The 16,099-nt window shown below is 43.8% G+C and overlaps 1 protein-coding gene across 1 annotated transcript in view; it reads left to right on the top strand.

The window, feature by feature from the left end:
* LOC124595229 (apyrase-like) overlaps nucleotides 1-16,099 on the top strand; it is a 162,959-nt gene that overhangs the window by 130,675 nt on the left and 16,185 nt on the right. Inside the window, exon 6 of the mRNA XM_047133884.1 lies at nucleotides 4,369-4,477. Coding sequence (XP_046989840.1) covers nucleotides 4,369-4,477 — 109 coding nt within the window. The remainder of the gene's footprint in view (nucleotides 1-4,368; nucleotides 4,478-16,099) is intronic.

The following is a 16,099-nucleotide window of genomic DNA, read 5'->3' as shown; positions in this document are numbered from 1 at the left end:
TCGCACAACTGAGGCGATACCCCGTAGGCAAGCAGTTTGGTTAGAAGACGCTTGTGAGGAACGGTGTCGAAAATTCTGGAAATCTAAAAATATGGAATCAATTTGACATCCCCTGTCGATAGCACTTATTACCTCATGAGTATAAAGAGCTAGTTGTGTTTCACAAGAACGATATTTTCTGAATCCGTGCTGACTATTTGTCAATGAATCGTTTTCTTCGAGGTACTTCATAATGTTCGAATACAGTATATATTCTAAAACGCTACTGCAAATCGACGTTAGTGATATAGGCCTGTAATTCAGGGGATTATTCCTTCTTCTCTTTTTGGGTATTGGTGTGACTTGAGCAATTTTCCAGTCTTTAGGTACGTATCTTTCTGTGAGCGAGTGGTTGTATATAATTGCTAAATATGGAGCTATTTTATCAGCATACTCTGAGAATTATCCAGAATGTTCTTCAAGCCAATCGCGAACAATCGTAGCCAGGTGACATGGCGCATTGTCATCCACACAAATTCCATCATTGTTTGGGAACACGAGGTCCACGAATGGCTGCAAACAGTCTCCAAGTAGCCGAACGTAACAATTTCCAGTCAATGATCGTTCCTTCGGACCACAGAACCCAGTCCATTCTATGTAAATACAGCCCACACCATTATGGAGGCACCACCAGCTCGCGCGGTGCCTTTTTGATAACTTGGGTTCGCGGCTTCGTGGGGTCTGCGCACACTCGAATCAGACTATCGGCTCTTACCAACTGAAATCGGAATCCATCTGACCATGCCACGTATTCCCAGAAATTACGATGAAACCGATATGCTTACGAGCTCAGGAGAGGTGCTGCAGGCGACATCGTGCTGTTAGCAAAGTCACTATCGTCAGTCGCCTGCTGCCATAGCTCCATAGCCTATTAACGCCAAATTTTGCCGCACTGGCATAACGGATACGTTCGCTGTACATGTTGCGATCCATTGACTTTTGTCACCTCAGCGTATATCTGTCGGTGGGGAAATCGGACTGAAAAACTTACGTATAGGGAAGGTAACTGGGTAGAAACCATGGATAAGAACAGAAAAAAATCAGCTGATCGACAAAAGAAGAAAGTACAAAAATGTTCATGAATACAGACATGTAAGTCGCTTAGGAACGAGATAAATAGGAAGACCAGAGAAGCTAAGACGAAATAGCTGCATGAAAAATGTGAAGAAATCGAAAAAAATATGATTGTCAGAGATACTGACTCAGAGTATAGAAAAGTCAAAATAACCTTCGGTGAACTTAAAAACAAGTGTGGTAACATTAAGAGGGCAACGGAAATTCTACGTTAAATGCAGAGGAAGAGCGCTTAGGTGGAGAGTACATTAAAGGCCTCTATGAAGAGGAGGACTCACCTGATGAGATGGTAGGGAAGAGATAGGTGATTCAGTATTAGAATCAGAATTTAAAAGAGCTTTGGAGGACTTAAGATCAAATAATGCGGTAGGGACAGATAATATTCCACCGGAATTTCTAAAATCATTGGAGGGAAGTGACAACAAAATGACTATTCGTGTTGCTGTTAGAATGTATGAGACTGACGAGGTACCACCACGTTTTCGGAAATACATCATCCACACAATTCTGAATTTTGCAAGAGCCGACAAGTGCGAGGATAATCGCACAATCAGCTCAACATCTCATGCATATAGAAATATGGAAAAGAAAGCTGAGGATCTGTTAAATGACGATCAGTTTGGCTGTAGGTAAGGCAAAAGTACCAGAGAGACAGTTGAGACTTTGTGGTTGGTAATGGAAACAACACTAAGAAAAATCAGGACAAGGTCATAAGGTTCGTCGACCCGGAAATGGTACAAGATGTTCGAAATCCTGAGACAAAACAGGGTAAGCTATAGAGAAAGACGGGTAATACAGTATGTACAAGAACCAAAAGGAGACAATAAGGGTGGAAGACGTAGTGCCCGCATTAAAAAGGGATGAAATCTTTCGCTTCTAGTGTCCAATCTGCTCATCGAAGAAGGAATGACGGAAATATAAGAAAGAAGCGTGGGATTAAAATTTCTTGTGAAAGGATATCGACGATAGATTCATTTATTAGATTACTGTCCTCATCGGACGTGAAGAAGAATTACAGGATGTTTTGAATGGAATGAACAGTCTAATTAGTACACAATATTGATTGGCAGTAAGTCGACGAAAGACGAAAGTAATTATAAGGAGCAGAAATGAGAACAGGGAGAAACTTAATATGAGCATTGGGGATCACAAAGTAGACGAAGTTAAGGCAGCAAAATAACCAATGGCGGACGGAGCAATAAGAACATCAAAAGCAAAAAAGACAAAAATGGCTCTCCTCGCCATCTAGTATCAAACATAGGTCTCAGTTTGAGGGAGGAATATCTGACAATGTTCGTTTGGAATACTGCATTCTATGGCAGAGAGACATGGACGGTGGGAAAACCGAAACAGAAGAGAATCGAACCCTTTGAAATGTGGTGCTACAGAAAAAATGATGAATATTAGGTGGCCTGATAAGGAATGAGGAGTTTCTCCGCACAATCGTCGAGGAAAGGATTATATGGAAAACACTGACCAGAAGAATGGGCAGGACGATATCTGTTAAGACATCAGGGAATAATTTCCACAGCGCTAGGGGGGTAAAAATTGTAGTTAAAGACGGAGATTGGAATATATTTTGCAGATAATTGAACACGTTGGTTCCAAGTGCTACTTTGAGATGAAAAGGTTGGCACAGGCGTAACAGCCCTAGAGGAATTCGTCTTGGGCCGCATTGTTTTGAAGACAAATAACTAAAACAAATGGCTCTGAGCACTATAGGTCTTAACAACAGTGTTTCCAATCTATATTTACATGGCATTTAAAGACATAAAAGCACTGTACGTCTGCATGCCCTGCACAAAGGTTAACTCACACTTTAACTATCGTTTAGCGTCTTTCCAGTCTTTGGGTCTACATGACTCGACGTTTCACAGCAGGTAAGCACTGGAATGCGTTATTATTACTCTTTGCGTTTTGCTTTGTAACCAAAGTTGCTTATGACAATGAAACCTAAATGCACTAGCTTTGACTAATCACCTTAAAATCTGAAAATAGATGTGAATCAAACATTTGGCTGACAAATGTGGTGACAGAAACATAACACGTGTCGTAAGCGTGTTACGTCGCTTTTGGATTATCGTTTGGGATATAGAATTGTTGCCACAAAGTATAAACAACAGCGAAAACCTTCTGTTCTAATTGGCCCAGTATGTGATACTTAGACGTAATTGGACGAAGCCGGCCTTTTCGCTCAATACTACGCCACCAATTACCCACTTACTCTCCTATACTAATATTTTCACCTCAGAATAACATTCCCATCGTCGTCAGTCGCTTGTTGTTTATATACCAATCTCTCACTTCTGCTACTATTTTCGTCCTGTAATACCATCAACGTTACTCTGTCGTCATATACTATCAATCTCTTTCGTCTTCTACTTTGCGTTTACCACAAATTCCTTTCCTCGCCGATCCTGTGCAGGACTTTCTCATTTCTTATCAGTCCGTTTATTTTGAGCACCTTTCTGAAATACCACATCTGGAAACCTGTTTCTTTCGTCTCCAGTTATCAGTTGTTTACACAAAATGTAGGCGAATCTGAATTCGAGTATTTGCATGTGTTAGTGGTTTGCGCTGTTGCCATAACAACGCAACACCATTTTACTTTTGTATTAACTGTCTCTTATTTCCAGGATTATTACTTTTTTTAGTGCTCTTTACTTTAATTAGTAAAAATGAACCATTATAGGATCATTTTGTCGTTCACTCGTCTGTCTGCCTGTTAAGACCCCTTTTTCTTAAAAATGGGTAGGGTATCAAATCGAAATATACATCAAATACGAAATTCTACGGTCCCTTGGTTTTGCAAAGAATTTAAGGTTCTAACAATGCAGTCAAAAGAGAAGGTTATTTATTGCACATATTTTGACACCCATACACTTACTCATCAAAACCTGTAGAAGAACTATCTATACAAATAATTAAGTGTGTACGGAACCCCAGGAATGCGAACCCTCCTACTACCTGTCCGGATTTTTTATGATTATAGCTCTAAGTGAAAAACAATGCACGTTCAACAAGATTGAGGAGGGAACCAAAGGAGGAAAGGTGTCCCAAATGTCCCAAACTCATTTCCTGTTTCGTCAGTATTGTAATTTGTTCAAATGGTACAGACATCTGTTAAAACTTCATTCAGCGTGATCTCTCAAATTAGTGGTTAATTCGTACAATACGCCAAGAGAGGAAACGTGGATGCCGCTGTGACCCAATGTGACACAGGCAGTCTTGATGACTGGTTTTTGTTACTTTCAGATGGCAGTGCTGCAGAGCAGCTCCGATTCGCAGCGATGGACGGAGGCTCCCATAGCCATCACCAACTCTGGAGGTATCCGGGCGTCTATTGAGGAGACCAACAACGGAAGTAAGTAAAGGCCTTTTGTTATGTACTACGTTTTTATTTATTTGATCGCAGGAGACTCGTAAGTACCTCGCGTGAGATCGTTCCAGATTGGATTTGAACACTTGAGATTTACGGGCGACAATTTCCGTTTCTATTGCAAATGGAGCATACAAAATTTTACACATCTGCTAGCAAAAAGAAAAAAAAAACCTCAAGGAAATTTTATGCAAGATCCTCTTTCCGTCAGGTGTTCACTTACTGCACTCACGTTTACCTGACGCGGTTGACATCTGTAGGTTGTTTGACTTTTAGCTGTTTGGACGAGTTCACACAAAGTAAGTTACCCTTTGCCAACCCACTTTTCATCACTTAACCTGAAGATTAATATGAAAGGCGTCTTATTCTAAAGTCTTTTAGATATAACGCCACAGTTGTCGGAGTAGCCGGAAGAGTACCCAGTGTTGGCCAGGTGTTGTAGCACTTGACTCGTAGAACAGTATCTGATCATTAGGACCAAGAAGATGTGGTTGACATCCTCCTCTTTGTCTCAGTCGTATAATGGGGATACGTCTAAGTCAAAGCGGCGTACGTGTTTCCTGTAGCAAACCTTGGTCTAAAGTAAGGCATTTTACAATATTCTTGAAACTTTTGAAGCACTGGAGTATCTCAAGACATAACTTGGTCACTAGCATCGCTTTATTTATTTTCTTATTTTTGGCGTGACTTCAGCCAACAAAGAAATATGGTAATTACAAATTGCCCCTACTACTAATACGCGATGAATAATCCGCTAAAGCTATGGCATCATACAGTGTTAGGAAACCAGATTTCGTCCGTATTGGTTTGGGAAATTGCAGTGAGCGGTCACCAACAAACCTTACGTTCTCATCACAAAAATCATAACACCTAAATTTGATTAATTTCAATGACTATCACAACGAAATCAACGTTAGGTCGTACTGTGCCTATTGAAAAGTTTTCAGCTTGGCATGAAATTATTACGGCCACAGATCTTGTTTTCCAGGAAACAGGTTTGTGTAATCCATTTTGGAGCTACATAATTACGGACGGTTTTAGATTCCCAATCGTCGGCCATTCAGAAAATCTGACCACTGGTCAGCAGCACCTTGCATTGTTTGCCAGACCGGTGCACTGACCCCTTTACATCCAGAGCCGAAGTTTCCAGTGCATCAAACACTTTTTCCTCTGAGGACTTCTGTCTTAGCTTAAGTCCAAAACTGATTATCCTTTCATTGTAAAAGTTTTTGCCTAATTTTGATACCCTCCTATTGATTACTTCCTCCTATTCTTGCCTACTGCGTTGGACTATCCCTCCTAAATATCTAAATTTCCTATGTATTTGGTTCATGCTGTTGACAATAGTACTGTCTATTTTACACGTCGCCCTCAAGCTTGCAATCAGTACTGCTCTGTTCTGAGGTTTGTTTATCCGACAGTGGTAGTTGTGCATTAACAGTGATGCACAACAGCAGGTGGGAGGCAGGGATCAGAGAAGAATTGACGTGTTATACCTATCCCCCTAACCGACAAGTTCGATGTGCTGTCTTCCATTCAAAGTGAAACTGGGCTAGTGGGACTTGATTCATCTGAAAGAAAAGCTGCTGTGTCCTACGTCAAGAGAAGGAACACAAAATGGAAGGGGGGGGTCTATTAATCGCTAGAAGTTTAAGCTTATGGCGAATAATGGCACCCCTAGGGCAAGGACTTTGAGGGACAGGAAAGAATACCAGGTATACTCGGTGTGTATGCGTCCCCCCTGCCACCGTTCAACATGGTGAAGAAGCTATTCTGGCAGGCGTTGAGGGAAAGGGGTGCAACCAACTGGAGATTGCGGCGCACAGTGGAACAAAAAGTGGCGTCATCTGGGACCAGAGGTCATACTTGGATCATTCCAGCGACGGAGCTTCAACGAAGCTAACAGTTTCCAGCATTGACCCCAGAACTGATCATGGCCCCCTGGCTCTGAGTTGAGTGGAAGGACTGAACCAGAGACATCGAGGGTTCTGTGACAAGTGAGGCTGTGACTTCCTGGACTTTCACCATCGAGATGAGAATTGTGGGGTCCGCCTTAATGGATGAGGTATGCACTATACACCATAGGTTGCTATCCAGGTAGCTGACTATGTGTGGGGAGCACACAAGGGTTTCGTAGATTAGGTGGCTCTCCGGTTCAGATAACGGTAGCTGGAGGAGATCTGGAAGTATTATTCTAAGATCCAAAGAAATGCCAAACATAGAGCATTAAAATCCTAGCAGTAAACTGCCGAAGCATGTGCAACGAAGTTGCAGAGATTGAAGCGTTCGTGAAAAGCAGTGAAACTCATATAACACTAGGAACAGAAAGCTGGTTAAAACCTGAAGTTGATAGCAGCGAGATTTTTGGAGAAAGTTTAAGGGTACAGGGAAAGGATAGGCTGATCTCAAGAAATTCAAATCCACCGAGACAGGAATTGAAACTGCATGCGACATGGTTTGGGCAAGACTGAGTACCAGAGGTGAGGATGAAATTGTAACTGAAGCCTTCCACCGAACACCAGATTCACCTCCTGATATAACCGAAAACTTCAGTTCACTTGTACATAAGCTCCCCAGTCGTACAGTACTTAACTGTGAAGACTTAAATCATCCAACAATCAATTGGGAAAATGTTGTGTACATAGTTCCGCGTAGTCAGCGCGTACACAACTTTCCCACTAGAGCGCGCCCCGCTAAGCACAACAGCGCAGGCGCAGCGCTCGTCCGTCTCCGCACTACGAGATGGCGCTGTCTTAGAGACGGACCAAATTCTGCTTCCGCCGATCCGCGTATTAATATGTAACGCAGCCAATGAGATTGCTGCTGACGTAGAACCTTTTCTCCTCGCGGATCACACTCGCGCAGTGATACCTGAACGCGTGAAATATTATAACTAGTGTACAGACCTCCGATGAGTTAGTCCGCACCAGTCTGCATTAGTCTGTACCAGTCTATAATCAAGTTTCAGTCTGTGCCTAATTAGATTACCATATTCCTGTACATAGGCATGAAGATAAATGAATAGACACTTTGTCAAGTATCAGAGATATGTGAGAATAAGATTAACGTACCAAGACCAAAGGAACTTCAGATTGTCAATTGTAAAAAGCATCCAGAATCAAGTTACGTAATATCTATGATTTTTATTATTTTAATAAATGTGTGTGAAAATTAATCAAGTTCTGTTTAAAGTTGGTCACCGTCAATCTGCTACTCTAAGCGTGCAAGTGGCATTTCTATCGTGTGACCTAACGGCAGAAGATAAACACGCCACGATAAGACCACGAGACATATTGCTGACACTCGCCTACTTCGTTAGAGCGACAAGTCAACTAATCTGATGGTGTGTGTACCGAAGGTCTTACAGTACGCACACCACAGAAAATTACAGCTTTGTAAGCAGTGGGCGTGACAAGACATCTTGTGATACGCTACTAAATGCTTCTTTGTAAACTACTTCAAACAGATAGTTCGGGAACCGACTCGTGATAGAAATATGTTCGATCTAATGGCAAGAGGCACACTTGATCTCTTTAAGCATGTCCACATGGAAGTAAGGTATAAGTTACTATGAGGCAATTGTAGAAAAATGATTATCCAAGTCCAAAGGGCGACAGAATCAAGTAGAAACATTTATATGATCAGTAAACATAAAAAAAGCAGTAGTGGTATATCTCGTTGAGGAACTTGAAACTTCTAGTTCAGAAGAGGAGTATGTAGAGGAACTATGGACCAAGTTTAAAAGAACAGTTCACCACACACTGGATAGTTATGTACCCATTAGAACAGTTCATGATGGGAGGGACTCTTCTAAAAAACAGGCACTACTGCATAATAAGCGTAAAACAAAGCATAGGGCTATAGATTAGAGAGATGCTGAAAGAAACACAGTTGCCCTTCGAGAGAAATGCGTGAAATAATTCGGCCTAAACTAGTAACTTATTTCTCCTAAGTATCGTTTTAAATCACGTACATCAATGATAATTAATCACGGCAGATCAAAACTGACACCTTTGCCTTTCGCGGCCTTGTACTCTACCGACTGAGCTATCCAAGCACACCTCATAAAGCGACTGCAGAGCACTATTTCCGTCAGTACGTCTTGTACCTTCCAAACCTCTTTCTCCGAGACTACTAGTCCCTCAATGTATGCAGGAGAATTACTGTGAAGATCTGAAGGTGGGGGAAGGGGTACAGGCGGAATAAAGCTGTGAAGGTGCGTCGTGAGCCGCACTGAGTGGATGCTTCAGCCGGTACAGTACTTGCACGCGAAATGGGAATGTCCAATGTTCGAGTCAAAGTCCGGCACACAGTTTCAATCTGGCGGAAAGTTCCAAACCAGTGCACACTCCACTGCAGAGTGAAAATTCATTCTGGATCGTACTAGCATTTACTCACGCCTCCACCATGAATGCATACGTCACGTAATTATACCCTGATCGAAAAAAAATCGCAACACCAAGAAGGAGTTGTGCGACATAAACGAAGGCTGGTAGGCGTGTTTCTATATCTGGAAGATGAGGTCTATCCATATTTCATGACAGTCGCGTGAGAGTGGCGCTAGTAGGGCCACTATGAGGATGTAAATCAGGTGTGCTTGAAATACACCCTGTAACGGTCGTGAGCGTTAGTTACCTTTGAGACTGGACGTGGTGAGTTGATGTTAGTCAAGAATTCCTTTAACGCGACGAAGACACCGTTATCAACACCACACTGTGTCTGAGCGAGGTTGTGAAGTGTAGGCTGCAACCACTACAGCTACATGATTGCTGGCAGCGGTGGTCACGAGAATGTACGGTCACAAGAAGACCGGTCTCCGGACGGCCACGTGGCACTATCGAGAGGGAAGACCATCGTGTTCGGTAGCAATCTGAGCAACAAGTTACTTCAAGGACAGCTCCGAACCACCGACACCAAACCACCGCCATTTGCGAGTTCAGTGGTGGTCAACCGAGAGCTCATTGCAGGCCAGAGTCGAGGTCTGTTGTGTTTTCTGATGAAACCTGATTCTTTCTCGCTGCCAGTGAAGGCCATGTTTTTGTTAGAGCTGTACCGAATCTGTTGCGGCCAAGACACACTAGACCTACAACTGGAGTGCGGTTTCTTGCGACAGCAGGAGCACTCTCGTGGTTATCCCAAGCACCCTGACTACAAAACTGTACGTCAGTCTGGTGATTCGACCTGTTCTGCAGCCATTCGTGAACAGCATTCCAGAGGATGTTTTCTAACTGGATAAAACTCGTCTACATACCACTGGTGTAATCCAGTATGCTACAAAGTGAGGACATGTTTCTTTAGCCTGCTTGATCACCATATCACTCACCAATCGAGCACACGTGGGACATCATCACACGACAACTCCTGCGTCATCCACAAACAGCATTAAACTTCCCTGTATCGACCGACCTAATGCAACAGGCATGAAGCTCCAGGCCACAGACTGAGGAGGAGGAGGAGAGGAGGAGATTAGTGTTTAACGTCCCGGCGACAACGAGGTCATTACAGACATTGCGCAAGCTCGGGTTAGGGAAGGACGGGGAAGGAAATCGGCCGTGCCCTTTCAAAGGAACCATCCCGGCATTTGCCTGAAAGGATTTAGGGAAATCACGGAAAACCTAAATCTGCATGGCCGGAGACGGGATTGAACCGTCGTCCTCCCGAATGCGAGTCCAGTGTGCTAACCACTGCGCCACCTCGCTCGGTCCACAGACTGACATCTGGCATCTGTACAACACAATGCATGCACATTTGCATGCCCTCGTTCAACATTCTGGCGGTTATTAACGTATCAGCATTTCACATTTGCAATGCCTTATCGGTCGCCTTTATTACCCTGTGATCTTGCAGTATTAATCACTTACATATGTTAATAGACAAACGTATTCTCAAAATTTCATTGTTGTTGTTGTTGTGGTCTTCAGTCCTGAGACTGGTTTGATGCAGCTCTCCATGCTACTCTATCCTGTGCAAGCTTCTTCATCTCCCAGTACCTACTGCAGCCTACCTCCTTCTGAATCTGCTTGGTGTATTCGTCTCTTGGTCTCCCTCTACGATTTTTACCTTCCACGCTGCCCTCCAGTACAAAATTGGTGATCCCTTTATGCCTCAGAACATATCCTACCAACCGATCCCTTCTTCTAGTCAAGTTGTGCCACAAACTCCTCTTCTCCCCAATTCTATTCAATACCTCCTCATTAGTTATGTGATCTACCCATCTAATCTTCAGCATTCTTCTGTAGCACCACATTTCGAAAACTTCTATTCTCTTCTTGTCTAAACTATTTATCGTCCGTGCGGTAGCGTTCTCGCTTCCCACGCACGGGTTCCCGGGTTCGATTCCCGGCGGGGTCAGGGATTTTCTCTGCCTCGTGATGGCTGGGTGTTGTGTGATGTCCTTAGGTTAGTTAGGTTTAAGTAGTTCTAAGTTCTAGGGGACTGATGACCTAAGATGTTAAGTCCCATAGTGCTCAGAGCCATTTGAACCATATTTATCGTCCATGTTTCACTTCCATACATGGCTACACTCCATACAAATACTTTCAGAAACGACTTCCTGACACTTAAATCAATACTCGATGTTAGCAAATTTCTCTTCTTTAGAAACGCTTTCCTTACCATTGCCAGTCTACATTTTATATCCTCTCTACTTCGACCATCATCAGTTATTTTGCTCCCCAAATAGCAAAACTCCTTTACTACTTTAAGTGTCTCATTTCCTAATCTAATTCCCTCAGCATCACCCGATTTAATTCGACTACATTCCATTATCCTCGTTTTGCTTTTGTTGATGTTCATCTTATACCCTCCTTTCAAGATACTGTCCATTCCGTTCAACTGTCTTCCAAGTCATTTGCTGTCTCTGACAGAATTACAATGTCATCGGCAAACCTCAAAGTTTCTATTTCTTCTCCATGGATTTTAATACCTACTCCGAATTTTTCTTTTGTTTCCTTTACTGCTTGGTCAATATACAGATTGAATAGCATCAGGGAGAGGCTACAACCCTGTCTCACTCCATTCCCAACCACTGCTTCCCTTTCATGCCCCTCAACCCTTATAACTGACACCTGATTTCTGTACAAATTGTAAATAGCCTTTCGCTCTCTGTATTTTACCCCTGCCACATTCAGAATTTGAAAGAGAGTATTCCAGTCAACATTGTCAAAAGCTTTCTCTAAGTCTACAAATGCTAGAAACGTAGGTTTGCCTTTTCTTAATCTTTGTTCTAAGATAAGTGGTGGTGGTGGGTAGTGTTTAACGTCCCGTCTACAACGAGGTCATTAGAGACGGAGCGCAAGCTCGGGTTAGGGAAGGATTTGGAAGGAAATCGGCTGTGCCCTTTCAAAGGAACCATCCCAGCATTTGCCTGAAACGATTTAGGGAAATCACGGAAAACCTAAATCAGGATGTCCGGAGACGGGATTGAACCGTCGTCCTCCCGAATGCGAGTCCAGTGTGCTAACCACTGCGCCACCTCGCTCGGTCTAAGATAAGTCGTGTTCCAACATTTCTACGGAATCCAATCTGGTCTTCCCCGAGGTCGGCCTCTACTAGTTTTTCCATTCGTCTGTAAAGAATTCACGTTAGTATTTTGCAGCTGTGACTTATTAAACTGATAGTTTGGTAATTTTCACATCTGTCAACACCTGCTTTCTTTGGGATTGGGATTAATATATTCTTCTTGAAATCTGAGGGTATTTCGCCTGTTTCATACATGTTGCTCACCAGATGTTAGAGTTTTGTCAGGACTGGGTCTCCCAAGGCCGTCAGTAGTTCCAATGGAATGTTGTCTACTCCTGGGGCCTTGTTTCGACTCAGGTCTTTCAGTGCTCTTCACGCAGTATCATAGCTCCCATTTCATCTTCATCTACCTCCCTCTTCCATTTCCATAATATTGTCCTCAAGAACATTACCCATGTATAGACCCTCTATATACTCCTTCCACCTTTCTGCTTTCCCTTCTTTGCTGAGAACTGGGTTTCCATCTGAGAAAATTTCATTACTCTACATGAATTATTTTTTGATATGATTTTTTCCGTAAGTGTATTTTACTCATACATAGGTCTATATTTCGCATACACTATGTGATCAAAAGTATCCGGGCAGCTGGCTCAAAATGACTTACAGGTTCGTGGCGCCCTCCATCGGTAATGCTGGAATTCAATATGGTGTTGGCTTTGATGACATTACCCTGTGATCTTCCACTCTCGCAGGCATTCGTTCAGTCAGGTGCTGGAAGGTTTCTTGGGGAATGGCAGCCCATTCTCCACGGAGTGCTGCACTGAGGAGAGGTATCGATGTCGGTCGGTGTGGCCTGGCCCGAAGTCGGCTTTCCAAAACATCACAAAGGTGTTCTATAGAATTTAGGTCAGGACTCTGTGCAGGCCAGTCCATTACTGAATTGCTTTTCAACAATGCGAAGCAAGAAGGTGCTTAAAATATCAATGTAGGCTTGTGCTGTGATAGTGCCACGCAAAACAACAAGGAGTGCAAGTCCCCTGCACGAAAACCACGACCACAGCATAACACCACCGCCTCTCAGAATTTTACTGTTGGCACTACACCCGCTCCCCCCCCCCCCCCCCCCCCCCCCCCCCACTGTGGCAGATGACGTCCAACGGGCATTCGCCATACCCACATCCTGCCATCGGATCGCCAAACTGTGTACCTTGATTGCTCACCTCACACAACGTTTTTCTTCCACTGTTCAATCGTCCATTACTTACGCTCCTTAGACCAAGCGAGGCGTTGTTTGGCATTTACAGGCGTGATCTGTGGCTTATGAGCAGCCGCTCGACTATGAAATCCAAGTTTTCTCACCTCCAGCCTAAATGACATAGTACCTGCAGTGGATCCTGAAACAGTTCGGAATTTCTGTGTGATGGTCTGGATAGATGTCTACCTGTTACACATTACGATCGTCTTCAACCGTCGGCGGTCTCTGTCAGCCACCGGACGAGGTGGGCCTGTACGCTTTTGTGCTGTAAGTGTCCCTTCTCGTTTCCACTTCACTATCATATCGGAAACAGTGTGCCTAGGGATGTTTAAGAGTGCGGAAATCTCGCGTAGAGACTTATGACACAAGTGACACCCAATCACCTTACAACGTTCAAAGTCCGTGAGTTTCGCGGAGCGCCCCATTCTGCCCTTTCACGATGTCTAATGACTACTGAGGTCTCTGATACGGAGTACCTGGCAGTAGCTGGTAGCACAATGCACCTAATACGAAAAACATATGTTTTTGGGGGTGTCTGGATACTTTTCATCGCATAGTGCACATTGATCATTCTCACGATTTGGTTGACGCAACTGAACAACACAAAGAAAAGACAGATTGGGCTTCGTAGTTTTGAAGCATTACAAGTCGGCTACATACAAGAAAGAAATTCGGTCGTTTTCGAATGCCCATCCACATCTCCGCCCCAACCACAACTCGTAGCCGGCCGCGGTGGTCTAGCAGTTCTAGGCGCGCAGTCCGGAACCGCGCGACTGCTACGGTCGCAGGTTCGAATCCTGCCTCGGGCATGGATGTGTGTGATGTCCTTATGTTAGTTAGGTTTAAGTAGTTCGAAGTTCTCGGGGACTGATGACCACAGATGTTAAGTCCCATAGTGCTCAGAGCCATTTGAACCATTTGAACCACAACTCTTAGTAGGGACATCTTACTCCCATAGTATTTTTAGACGAAAAATGAGTCGCATGTGTATAGTAAGTTTGGTACAAACTGCATCAGGAGTTTTTGAGCTATGTTTTTGTCATCTCTCGACCCGCAGAGGAGTGTTAGGGGTCTCTGTCTCAGCATTTTTTCCAGAAAGCAAGTGTACTTGTGCCAAGTCGGGCAGACATCGGTTTGGTTCTGTCACCAATCTGGCTAACGACCCCGAAAACGATGGATTCTGTACTAATATTGGTCTTTATCGAATATTTATTACATGTGATCGGTTCTCATACCATCCCTAACTGAAGAGTTGGATAGTGTACATTACACCATAATATTTTAAACAAAAATTATACTGGGTGTTTATAATTGAAATGCAGGTAGACTCAGAGGTGCAATGTGGGCTATAATTATCGTATGGCGACGAACGTTAATACAGAACCGATTTACGCTGGAAGAAAATTACTTCCAATTTTTTTCACCAGGTGCAAATCTGGCGCTATGGTTCAGATGGCTCTGAGCACTGTGGGACTTAATTTCTGAGGTCATCAGTCCCCTAGAACTTAGAACTACTTAAACCTAACTAACCTAAGGACATCACACACATCCATGCCCAAGGCAGGATTCGAACCTGCGACCGTAGCGGTCGCACGGTTCCAGACTGTAGCGCCTAGAACCTCTGGGCCACTAGGGGCCGGCCTGGCGCTATGCTTACACAGGTATTGAAATGTTTTCCTATATAATCGATTAGCAACGGAACTTGGGCAGGAGACGTCAAACAAGTGAGAAAGGTATAATGTTGATTTCATTATTAAGTAACGCTTACGCAATTCGCTGAAGATGAACACTGGTGATGTCAATGATGTGCTGCATCCGTAAAACGACATTATCAATAGTTCTCGCAGCATTTCCGGTGGAATCTGAGCAATTTGTGCCTGTATAATCAACGGCATTCAGGTCAGTCGGAGACCGCATGTGTTCTTGGAAACCGCGTTCTTTTAGATAATACCAGAGCAGAAAGTCACATGGATTCAGATTAGGTGATCTTGCAGGGCGTGCGCCTGGAAAACCTCTGGAGATAATACGTTTGTGGAAGGTCATATTAAGCAGATATTTCACAGGGCGAGCGATATGAGATGTTGGACCATCTTGTATGAAGACGGTGGTTGCCACGCACTTGCGCTCTTCCAAAGCACATGCTGTACAAGGAGACCTCAATAACGTGCAGACTCAAGGTACACCTGCCAGGCCCACTCCGTGTATTCTCTTGAAAGAAGAACGGACCAGGAGTAAACGTGCTTGTGAATTCACACCACACAGCCTCATACGGCGAGTGCAGTGGCTCTTCGTGCACAAGACGTGGTTTAAGAGCATCCCAAATTCGGCAGTTCTGTCTATTCCCTGCACCCTGTAGTGTAAATTCTGCCTCGTCACTCCGTAGAATGTTGCACGGCCGAGCGTCATCAATTTCGATACGTCCCAGAAGCAGAGGAGCAAATTCAGAACGTTGCTACGGGTTTCAGTTAATGCATCGTCTGGATCTTGTACGGATACTAGTCTAAAACAGACCACAAAACTTTCCGTACTGTTGACCACAGGACGTAGAACGAGCACTAGCGTTAGTCGGGGCACGTGCTGCGTGGTCAGTTACAGCAACAACAGCCTCGTCAATAACTTCCATCGGAACAAGACGCCTTCCTCTTCCAGGTGCCACACCAAGCTCACCTGTGTTTTGAAATTCCATTATCATCTTCTTTAAACCTTTTAATGACATCGGACGTCTCCCCAGACCTTTCAGTTGGAGATACTCTCTCAATACAGCACTGAACTGCTCACGTTCTCACAAAAAAGTTTCACCAACAGCGCACTGTCATTCTTCTCAATAACCATTCTGTCCACTCGCGTTGTAGCTTGTCAAGTCACAGTGTGGATCTCATACCGTCATACTA

Source organism: Schistocerca americana, chromosome 2, assembly GCF_021461395.2.
Source record: "Schistocerca americana isolate TAMUIC-IGC-003095 chromosome 2, iqSchAmer2.1, whole genome shotgun sequence".
Classification (NCBI taxonomy): Eukaryota; Metazoa; Arthropoda; class Insecta; order Orthoptera; family Acrididae; genus Schistocerca; species Schistocerca americana.
This window is presented reverse-complemented; position numbering and strand designations above follow the sequence as displayed.